This window comes from Mustela lutreola, chromosome 17 (assembly GCF_030435805.1).
Source record: "Mustela lutreola isolate mMusLut2 chromosome 17, mMusLut2.pri, whole genome shotgun sequence".
Lineage (NCBI taxonomy): Eukaryota > Metazoa > Chordata > Mammalia > Carnivora > Mustelidae > Mustela > Mustela lutreola.
Genome location: NC_081306.1, coordinates 35,675,595 through 35,685,837, shown reverse-complemented (window position 1 = coordinate 35,685,837; position 10,243 = coordinate 35,675,595). Strand labels below are relative to the sequence as shown.

General features: G+C 63.4%; 1 protein-coding gene across 1 annotated transcript; it reads left to right on the top strand.

Annotated features, from left to right (window-relative positions):
• The first annotated feature begins 2,571 nt into the window (after positions 1 to 2,571).
• GRIFIN (galectin-related inter-fiber protein) lies at positions 2,572 to 3,968 on the top strand. Its single transcript, XM_059154452.1, has 5 exons — positions 2,572 to 2,583; positions 2,770 to 2,882; positions 2,986 to 3,145; positions 3,471 to 3,637; positions 3,822 to 3,968. The coding sequence occupies exons 1-5, from the start codon at positions 2,572 to 2,574 to the stop codon at positions 3,835 to 3,837; spliced, it is 468 nt and encodes a 155-aa protein (XP_059010435.1). The 3' UTR covers positions 3,838 to 3,968.
• The last annotated feature ends 6,275 nt before the right edge of the window (positions 3,969 to 10,243 follow it).

Here is a 10,243-nt window from a genome sequence, read left to right as displayed (position 1 = left end):
GCCCACACTGAGAGGAGCAGCAGACTGGGCACCGGTGTTCTCGCGCCGCCACCCTCCCTGAGGGACTCTGGGGGCTTCCTCCAGTCTGAGCCAGCCAGGGCACTGACCGGCTCCGGCACGCCCACGGAAGGTGGGCTGCCCTCCAGAGGTGAGGTCATGGATCGCTGAAAACTGTCCCGAAGGTGTGTCAGATCCTTCCCAAGCGATCCCCCCACCCCGCTCCCGTGCAAGGCCTGAGACCTCACCCTCCAGCACCCTTCTAAGTCCTTATTCTTCAAGGCCTGCTTGAGGCGCCACCCCCTCCAGGAAGCCAGCCCAGACAACGCCCCATCCCACTGGATGCGGTGCTGAGTCCACCCTCCTCTGAGCCCGTGAAGGTCCAGAGCCCAGGGCAAAACCGCACATCCGGGAGGGGGGCGGGGGAGGCACCTGGGCTGCCAGGTCTGTTTGCTCCCGGGGCCCAGCGCTGCCTGGCCAGCAACTTGGGGGTGGGGGTGCACTGTCCACAGCTGCCCTGACCCCCGGGGCCAGGTTGTGGCCCCACCTGAACTCCATGACATTGGGGGTTGCCTATGGGCTGGGCCAACCACATGGAACCTCTATGTCCCTCTTTCCATTCCCCAGCCCTACTCGGGCCTCTCGGGTTGCAGCCACGGGGAAGCTTAGACTGCTTCTGGCTCCCGCCCCTCGTGGGAGAGGTTGCAAAGCCCAGGCCGGGCGAGACCACAGCCTGGCCATGTGTCTGCTCACATCAGGAACAAGTACCACGGTGTGCATGGAGGCCCAGGGCCTGCTTCGTGTAGGTAGGCCTACTGGGAGGTCTCCAGGCTGGTCATGGACCGACCAGGCTCTCAGCCCTGCGCCCTCGAGGCCCCCTGGCTTCCTGCAAATCCCCAATGCTCAAAAGGGGAGGCTCAGGGAGACTCAGGGAGCAGCGGGCCTGCCCAGGCAGGGGTTCCTGAGGCCTCCTCACCCCACACCAGTGCTCTTGTCCAGGCAGAGAACTCAGGCCTTCTGTCCAGGGAGTCTGGGGGACAAGCCCCACTCGAAGGTCCCCTAATGCCTGGCTAGGGCTTTAGACAGCTGACTCCCAAGGTTCCTCCATCAGTGCCCCCGCCGACCCCAAAGTAAGGTGACAATGGCCCAGCTTCCTGTGTGCAGCTAGGGCTGTGGCTGCCTGGACCGCCCTCTCCCTTTGAGGGGACAGGCACGGGGGGGAGAGGTTAGCACGGCAGAGCAAGACTGCTGAGCCCAGGGCACAGCTGGGAAGACTGAGGCCCAGAGGCTACTAGCTCAAGCCTTCTCTGGACCCCTGACTGCCCAGTCCCAACACTCTAGGGACAGGGGACAGGACACAGGACGCAGAGGTGGAGAGGCACGGATAGGCTTCACCCTCCTGCTGGCCAGCTGTGGCAGGGCCTCCCTTCTCCGTGGTCCTCACGGGGAGGCAGCTGCGAGGGGTCTGCGGCCTGTGAACCCTAGGACAGCCAGGCTGGGCTGGGACAGGGCTCTGCAAGGTGGGAGTCAGGACAGCACCCCCCCCACCCCCACCCCCCGCCACTGCTCAGTGCTGCCTCCTGCAGCCTGGCCCGGGTGCACCACAGTGCCCTGCCCCGCCAACGGGCCATCCTGGCCATCTCAGCTTCCAGTCCGGCCTTAGCATCCTCCCTTCGTCAAGACTGGCCCGCACACGGGGGAGGCTGAGGGTAACAAGGGGGTGACAGCCAGCCAGGTTATCCCCGGGGCTTGAGGTGTGCAGATGGGTGCCCATCCCCCGGAGATGCACTGGGCAGGGAAACTGCATGGGATCCCGCACTCACCACACACCCACACTCCCTACACACACACACTCACCGCATGTAGCAGCCCCAGCGCTCCTCGGGCCCAGCCTGGCTCCCCTTAAGGCCCGCTCCCTGGACAATCCAGCCAGGTGGCCCCCCAGCCTGGGGAGACCCTGACCCCTCCCCTACACACTCTCTGGGGGCCCCCGGCCAGGCCTCCTCCCCAGCTCAGCTGAGAGAGGCTGAGGCTCCAGGCCAGCAGGGGCGTTGGGGTATGGGAAAGGCCCTCCCCCACTCCATCAGCCAGAGCCCAGGAATGCGCTGACCACAGCCCCAGCCTAATCCCGGCACAGTGCCCCACGGGGCTAGCTGAGCTGGCTGGAGCAGGGCAGCCGGGGAGGCTGGGCTGGGCTGGGCTGGGAGGAACACAGGCCGGGCCCCCAGAAGGCCCAGGCAGGGTTGGTAGGCCTGCCGTTCCCCCACCTCCTCTCCCTTGAGCAGTGATGAGGGCTTGGGTCCCTGGAGCCCGGAGGAAGCTGCTCGGGGTGGGAAGCAGAAGTGCTTTCCTAGGACCCTAGTAAGTGAAGTGGGGGTGGGGAGGGGCCCAGGGCCTGCCACCCTGCTTCTGGCACTTGACTAGCATATGTGTTGATAAGGTTGGGGGAGAGGGCTGGGGCCAGGGAGGGGCCGGTCAGTCTGCCCGCTGTCCCAGGGGTGGGGCTCCCGTGTCCTGCCCACCTGCCTATAAGTCTGGGCTCAGGCTCCACGCCCGCAAAAGCAGGCAAGCGAGATGGCGCTGCAGGTAGGTGACAAGGGTGCAGAGCCAGCCGGGGCCCCCCCCGTACCCAGGTGCCCCTTCCCCAGGCCTGCAGGATGAGGGGGTGTGGCTCGGAGGACACCTACCACGCTGCCGTGAAGGGAACGCTGGGCCAGGGTCCCGGGGAAGAGTCCGTGCTGGGGGTGAGGTGGGCTGGGGCCTCCTGGACAGGTGGGGGACACTCTGCCCCCCTTTTGCATGCAGTTCGAAGCCTTCTGTGCAGGGGGCCTGGCCCCTGGCTGGAGCCTGCTGGTCCAGGGACACTCTGACTCTGGAGAGGACAAGTAAGGGTCACTGCCCTCCCCAAGGAAGCCCCTCTCAGCCTTGGGTGGGGTGACTCCCCAGCTACCTGCTGTCCCACAACTCCCATGACGCGCCCCCCCCCAGGTTTGAGATCAACTTCCTGTCCGAGGCGGGGGAGATTGCCTTCCACGTCAAGCCCCGGTTCTCCAGCGCCACCATGGTGGGCAACACGTTCCAGGGGGGCCGCTGGGGCCAGGAGGAGGTGTCCAGTGTCTTCCCGCTGGTGCTGGGGGAGCCCTTTGAGGTGATGAGGGCAGCAGAGGGGAGGCCCGTGGGGACCAGGGGGAGGCCCGATGGGGGCAGGGGGAGGCCCAAGGGGGCCGGGAGGCCATCCAGGCTATCCTGCTGCTGCTTGGCAGGAAGGACGCTGTGTCCCCATGTACTGCGGAGGATTCTGGGTAAAGACCAGGGGAGTCTTGCAGCTGGGTGCCCCCCTCAGAGAGGGAAGGGACATCCATCTGGCGGGGGTGCAGGTCTCCCATCGGGGGGGCTGCACGATGGGGGATTCCACGTGCTTAGGGGCCCTGGGCTCCATGACGGGCTGTCGGTCACCAGCCTCTTGTCCCCAGATGGAGGTCAGCTCAGACGCGGAGCACTTCCACGTCCACGCCCAGGAGCACAAGGTGCTACAGTTCGCACACCGCCACAGGCCGCTGGCGGCCATCACCCGGGTGCAGGTGCTCAGTGACCACCGCCTGGCCCAGGTGGAGCTGGCCAGGAGGGACCTGAGCTGGTGGTAATGTACCTGCCCCCCCCCAACTGCCCAGCTCTGTCCCCTGCTGCACCCGGGACCAGACAGGCCCCAGCAGCCTGGGAGGGGGGCCCGAGGGAGCAGGGCCCACCGAACATGTCCTACCCTTGAGGCTGTGCTGGGGTCTGGGCCGGGCTGGGGCTGAGGCAGGTGTCTTGGCTGCTTGCAGGGACGGGGGCCACTGAGCTGTGCCCGAAGTCCCCGGAGGGAGCCTCAGTCAGCAACCGTCCCTTGTCTGGTGGAGCCCACCCTGGGGGAGCTGAGGGGAGTGGTGTGTGGTTCGGCCCCTCCCATTCTAGCTCCGCCTTCAATAAAGTTTGAGCAGGCTGCAGGGGCTCCGCTGCTCTGGGGGGGTTGGAGAGGGTGAGGTGGGGTGATGGACGCAGCCCTAGAGTCTCCCCACCAGAGATGGGGGTGGGGTCTTCCCCGAGACCTGTGTGTCCTGGGGATGGTCTGACCCCTCACCTCTTCCCTTGTTCCCTGGAAGGGGAGTGGTGTCAGATGACGTCGGATGATGGGGGAGCTCCTGGCCAGCTGCCCTTGCGAGACCCCTGGGCACACCCCCTCTGGCTCAGCTCGTGGGGGAGCATCCTGCCCAGTCCAGGACCGTCTGCTGGGAGGTCCCGAAGCCTCCTCGCCCTGCTTCCTGTTGGGTGGAAGGAAGGAGTCTTTCCTGTTTCTCCTTGTCCCACCTGGAAGTGAGACGTGCTCCCAGCCCTGCTGTGTGTGCGCGCGCGCAGGTGCACGTGTGCGTGTGTGCATGTGTGCGTGTGCGTGTGTGTGAGGGTGGGGGCAGGGTGGACGTAGAGGAAGGGAGGGAGCCCTGGCAATCTCGTCCGGGGCAGCCGCCCAGTGCTGCCGTCAATCCCAGTGACTCTCTCCCCCCATCCGTCATCGGTCTGTCCATCTTTCTACCTACCCATCACCTGCCCCTCGCTCTGCCCTGATGGAAGTGCTGATGTCACAGCCCAGGATGAGGTTCCCTGAGGGTGTAGCCTGAAAGAGGGTGTAGCCTAAACGAGGGAGCTCCTTAAGGAAGAGGCAGGTTGTGTAGCAGACAGCAGAGCTGCTGTCTGGGAGCAGGGAAGGCCCTGGACTCTGGAGCCTGCAGACCGGGTCTCACTTCCAGCTCTGCCTTCCTGCGGTCTGACCCTGGGCGAGTTCCGGGGACAAGCGGAGCCCTCAGCCCAGGAGTGGGTCTGGGCAGGCAAAGCCCTGGAGGGCTGGCCGCACATGTCACCTGCTGTGCAGTTTCAGACACAACACGCATCTGGCCTTCTGAGGCTTTACAGACCGGGAAACTGAGGCTAGGGTGCAGGAGACAGCCGCGGGGTGGGGCCCGCCTGCCTCCTGAGCCCGAGGGGCCATCTCAGCACCCCCACCCCCAGGTGAGACAATGGTGGCCCCAGACTCCAGCAGTGCGGCTTCCTTCCTGTCTCCGTGCACTTCCCTGCTGGTGTCCACAGCCCAGCTGGCCCAGGAGCCCCTTCCCGCCCTGCCCCCGCCTCCTGTGTCCACGATGGGGAGGCTGGGGGCTGGCAGGCAAGCCTGTACCCTGGGCAGACCTGTGGTGGCAGGAAGGCAGTCGCCCACACCGCGTGGCTCAGGGGGCGCCCTGGCCTGCGTCTGTGATCTGGCCAGGCTGCTTTTGCTCTCGGGGACCCTGAGGTCAGCGATGGAGGCGTCTCTGCTTGGGGTGCCAGGCCCCTGCTGCTCTGTGACCTGAGCTGGTGGCTCAGGCTCCCTGGGCCTCAGTTTCCCTACACACCAAAAGTTCCCATCACGGTGAAGTCGGTCTCCCCAACAGCCATGCAAGGTGGAAGGGCGAACTAGTAAAATGAGATGCCAGACTCTCTTTTCCGGGGGATGGGAAACGGGCGTGCCAAGCCTGGAGATGGCCTGTGGCTCAGAGTAGGACACACTGTGTGAGTTTTGCCGGGCTCTGCATGGGGGCCAGGTCCACACCGTCTCCTGGGAGCTCGGCCGGGTATGCAGAGTAACACTTGTCCTGCAGACGTGAAACGGGCTCAGAGAGGCTGAGTAACTTGAGGAGGCTTGCTCAGCAAATGAGGGATGGAGCCCCCAGATCCAGGCCCGACACGCATGCACGTGCGCGTGCACATCGGTCCCTCCGCCACGGGCCCTGAACCGAGTCAGCTTCGCATCAACCGTTCGCCCACTCCCACTGACAAGCTGCCAGGGGACAATTCAGACCCCTGCATTCGTGGGCCTCAGTTTCCCTTTCTGTGAAAAGGGGCACAGGGAGCTATGAGCTCAGGGAGTCCTGCCCTGGGGGTGGAATGCCTTGTGATGACCCCTTCCGCTACTCCCCCTGCCCTCAGCACACAGTGTGGGTGCCTGTCGGGCCTGTCCGGAACTGTGTCCCAGCGCAGTTCTGCAGCCGTCAGGCTGGCCCCTCAGCTGAGGCCTCCTCCAGGAAGCCCTCCCTGACCTCCGGCTGGACTTTACAGTCTCTGCTGGCCTCTGCTCTGCACCCCTATCACACAGCCTCTTCTGGAGGTCAGGGCCCAGGCCGTCCCCCAGTCCCCAGCCCCGGCGGCCTGGAACACCCCTGGCTCTGAGAGGTGTGCTGATGTAAGTGAACTAATAAATGCCTGACTTGAAGAGAACCACTCAGAGCTTTGAACAAGCTAGAGACATCACCCCCCAATAGGGACCCCAGAAGCACAGAGGCTCCGACTAATAAGCTGGTCCCTGAACTCATCAGAAGGGAAGGAGCCCAATCTCCCCCACCGCGGCCCCAAAGCCCTGCAACTTTGGCTTCACCCACACCATTACCCCATCACTTGTCTGCCTCCCTTCTCATGCTGAACCGCAGGGAGCCATCTCTGCCCCAGGGCCTTGGCACCAGCCCCTCCCTGCTGCTCTTCCCAGCACGCAGCCGGGCTCACTCCTTGCCACTACCCGTCCCAGGTAGCATGTAGTGGTTCATGGGTTTAGCACCCATCACAGGTGCACAGCTGTCCTTCCCCACCGATGGCCAGCTCCATGACACGGCCAACCAGGGAGCTCACCATGGGGGTCCTCACACCTACAGCAAGGGCTGGCACATTACACACACCAATAAATATCTGTTAGATAAATGAGTGCATGGAACCAGACCCCGCTTAAACCCTTCTAGGGACAAGTAGCTCACTACCTACCATTCAGTAGTGACTGAAGCAAATTCTAGAGGTGGTTTAACTTCCACTCCTCCTGTCCCTCCTCTGCACCATAATAGTGGCTCCTTGGAAGGAGGCCACACATTCCCTGAGATCCTTCAGAGACCCTTAGACATCAGCAAGGTGGGGTGCCCCAGCCGGAGGAGTTGAAAGAGGCCCCCCAGGACAGCCCCCTGCTCCCCGCAGGTTCAGCCAAGCCCTCAGAGGGCCAGAGTCCCCTCTCAGTCACCAGTGTGTGTGCTTGTGTGTACGTGCAAGGGGGGGATCCACTGGGCCGGGCTGTGTGGGGAAGCACAGTGGCCTCACCCAGGAGGTGGGGGCCCTCGCAAGGTCAGGTCCACAGGCTTCCGATGCCACCAGCTGGCTGAGGGTGCCAGGCCCCCTGGATGGTCGAGGAGAGAGTGCACATGCCCACAGGGCCATGTAACTCAATGAGGCAGGTGGGCACAGGGCAATAGGGACTGGAGTGGTCTGTGGCTTACAGGAAAGCACATGGCCCACCATGCTCAGCTCCTTCCTTGTGCCCAGGGAAGTGTGCAGAGTGGGCAGATCTTCCAATTTTAAAAGATCTGACGTTAATGCATCTGATACCTGCTTTGAAATACTAGCCACCATGGTGAGACCCAGACCCAGTATCAGTTGCAAAGCAGTCAGTATGAGATCTGTGGTCTAAAGCCAACTTTTACCCTGCTTTGTCTTCCCTGGATACCCGAGGGTGGGGAGTGCCTTCCTGCCCTCCTGCCCATAGTCTAGCCCCTTCCTAAAACTTCCCGGTCCCCAGTGAGAAACAGACCACCCAGCAGAGGGCGCTCCAGACACGGGTTTCCCCACAATCCCAGCTCCAGGTGGCAAAGACCCACTCTTTGTTTCCCCAGAATGAGAACCTAGGCCCAAGGCTCGAGGCCCGAGGCCTGGGGGGGAGACTGGGAGCACTGGGAATGGCCAGCTTCCCCCGCTGCCCCCCAGTTGCTGGCAGAACGCAGGGCCTGGCACCGGGCCGAAGGATGGAATGAATGCACAGAAGCCGTGTGGACTCGAGCAAATACCACTTCTAGGAGCCTCGGTTTCCAATTCTGTCGATGGGGCCGCTACAAGGCACGTTTGGCACCCCCAAGCGTAAGAGAACATTGTCCACGTGAGCCCCTCTGCTCCCTCCCTGCCCGGCCCTGTGGACATCTCCAGGCCTCCACGGGGTGTCCTGGGTATCGGCTCCCCCTCTGCCCTTCCTGCAGGTCCTGGAACAGCAGCCATGAGTGCATGGGTGCAGAGGGAGGCTGATGTCCAGCATGACCCTGGGGGTGCTGGGGGCCTAAAGTAACACCCCCGGTTCGCCTCCCTGCCTAGGGCAGGGATTGCCTCGAGCAGCTGAGCCCATTACCTCCTCGGGCCCCCAGGGCCATTCCTACGACAAGGTGTGGATGCTGCCTCTCCCGAGGGACCCATAGATGTCTCTGGCAGAGATCCCACACCGGCAGCCATGGGGACAGCAGCCCACAGGCAGGAAGGCCTGCCCCACAGTGGGACGAGAAGAGATAGGTACACACCTGACTGTCCACTGTCGACCAGCTCCGGAAGGCTCAGGAGACCTGGCTGCAGCAGCTACTGTGAGTGGCAACAGGGACCTGGGGAGGGGGTGGCAGGTGAAGTGTGCATTTCTCCCTCTGACATTTCATCACGGAAAGTTTCAGACGTCCAGAGAGTGGAAATGCGTCCAGTGAACACCTGCAAACCGCCGCTCCCTGGACTTGGGGGTGAGCGCTCTGCCCCACGGCTTCCTCCCACCCCATCCTGGGTTTCCGTGCATTTCAGCCCAAGTGGCCAACCTTGGAACCACACCTGGACACTCCAGCTCATGCATCCCTAACTAATGTTCGCCACCCCTTCACAGCTCTTCTTGGAAGCCTACTTTGCTCTCCTACTCTCTTGGGGTAGCAGTGTCTCCAGGAGCCTGGGGGCTGTGGGCCCTGGTGTTGCCAGGCAGGGGACACTTGTCACACAGAGAGTGGCCAGGGGGGCAAGGTGTGGACAACAGCGAGGGGCAGGGGTGGGACCTGGACTCTGGCCTCAGCTCCTCCCACCATCTGACCTGGGCCCCCAACCCCCTTGTCATGGGTCGCCTTACATCCCAGAGGCCAGACACAAGTGGGGCTGTACCCCCTAGCTCCCTCCCTCTGACGCTGGCTGGCCGCTGGCCGGAGCTGTCTTTTCAGCACCAAGCAGAGCAGCCCTCTGCACCAGAGCGCTGGCCAGGACGACCCTGAGCCCCACACCCCCAGGGATGGCTGCAGACCCCCAGGCAGGAGGAGATGAGCAGCCCGGCCCAGGGGGATGGGACCCTGGGAGGCTGGGGGGCCGTGGGGACCTGTGGGGAGTGGCTGGGTAGGAGAGGAACCCTGGGCAGGAGGGACCTCCTGGAAGGAGGGGTTTGGGCAGGGGTTGTGGCTTCTACCCACCCAGGGGCTGAGGTCAAAGTGGGATAAGTAGGGTGGCCGAGATGGGAGAGGGCACGTGGAGGGCTCTCATCACTGGGGTACTTGCTAAAAGATCGTGTCCTCTCTATAGCTGGGCAGTGGGGTCCGTTTCCCTTGGGAGCACTGCTCTTAGATAAGGCCGAAAGGCTTTCCCTCTTTGCCCTCTCCATGGCCCCAAGACTGCCATGGGACAAAAAGGGAAGCATGACAACCCTTGCTTGCACCCCTTCTCTGCAGGGCACCCCAGCTCCAGCTTTGAGGCCCCATGGATATTACCAAAGGAGCCCAGCACACTGACCCCCAGCTGACTGGGGGAGGTGCTCCTCAAGTCAGCATGGAGCCCCCAGCCCTGGGTCTTCTGGGCCTGATGGCTCTCCTCCAGGAGGTCGAGGTGGCACTGATATGTGTGCCTGACCCTGGGTCTCTCCCCTCTGACCAGTGGCCTGGTGGTTCCTGGGGTCAAGGCTTGTCAGGCCATGGAAGTGCGGACCTATAGAGAGGACTGGGCCCCTCTCTGTATCATGCATGGTCCTGGCTTTTTGCTGGGGAGCAGTGCCTCTGGTATGCAGAGGGGGTCTTAGGATAGGGTCTAGCTGGCCTCATTGCATTTCAGCCTCCCCAGCCCTATTTTAGGTTTCCATGGGTGGGAAGACCAGATAGGAGGAAACTGCCCACCCTAGATCGCCCCTAGTCCCTCCAGCAGGGACTGGTCCTACCTCCCCCAGGCTCTCCCTCCTAGGGAGCCTAGACCAATGGGGAAGTGAAGTGTGGGGGGACCCAAGGGGGACAGGATTACTGCTTGGGGAAGGAACACCACCCTGCCTCTCTCCATCCCCCAAGCTCTCCCTGACCTCCCCCCTCCTCTGGAGGCCCCTCCAGGGGGTTCCTGTCCCCAGCTTGGAGGTGGGAGGTAGCACCACCTTAAGTTCCCTCTCTTC

Bases quoted from the DNA above. Each gene is read 5' to 3' on its own strand.
- GRIFIN (XM_059154452.1), top strand. The intron at 2,883-2,985 runs GTAAGGGTCACT...GCCCCCCCCCAG, and splicing joins TCTGACTCTGGAGAGGACAA to GTTTGAGATCAACTTCCTGT. The intron at 3,146-3,470 runs GTGATGAGGGCA...TCTTGTCCCCAG, and splicing joins TGCTGGGGGAGCCCTTTGAG to ATGGAGGTCAGCTCAGACGC.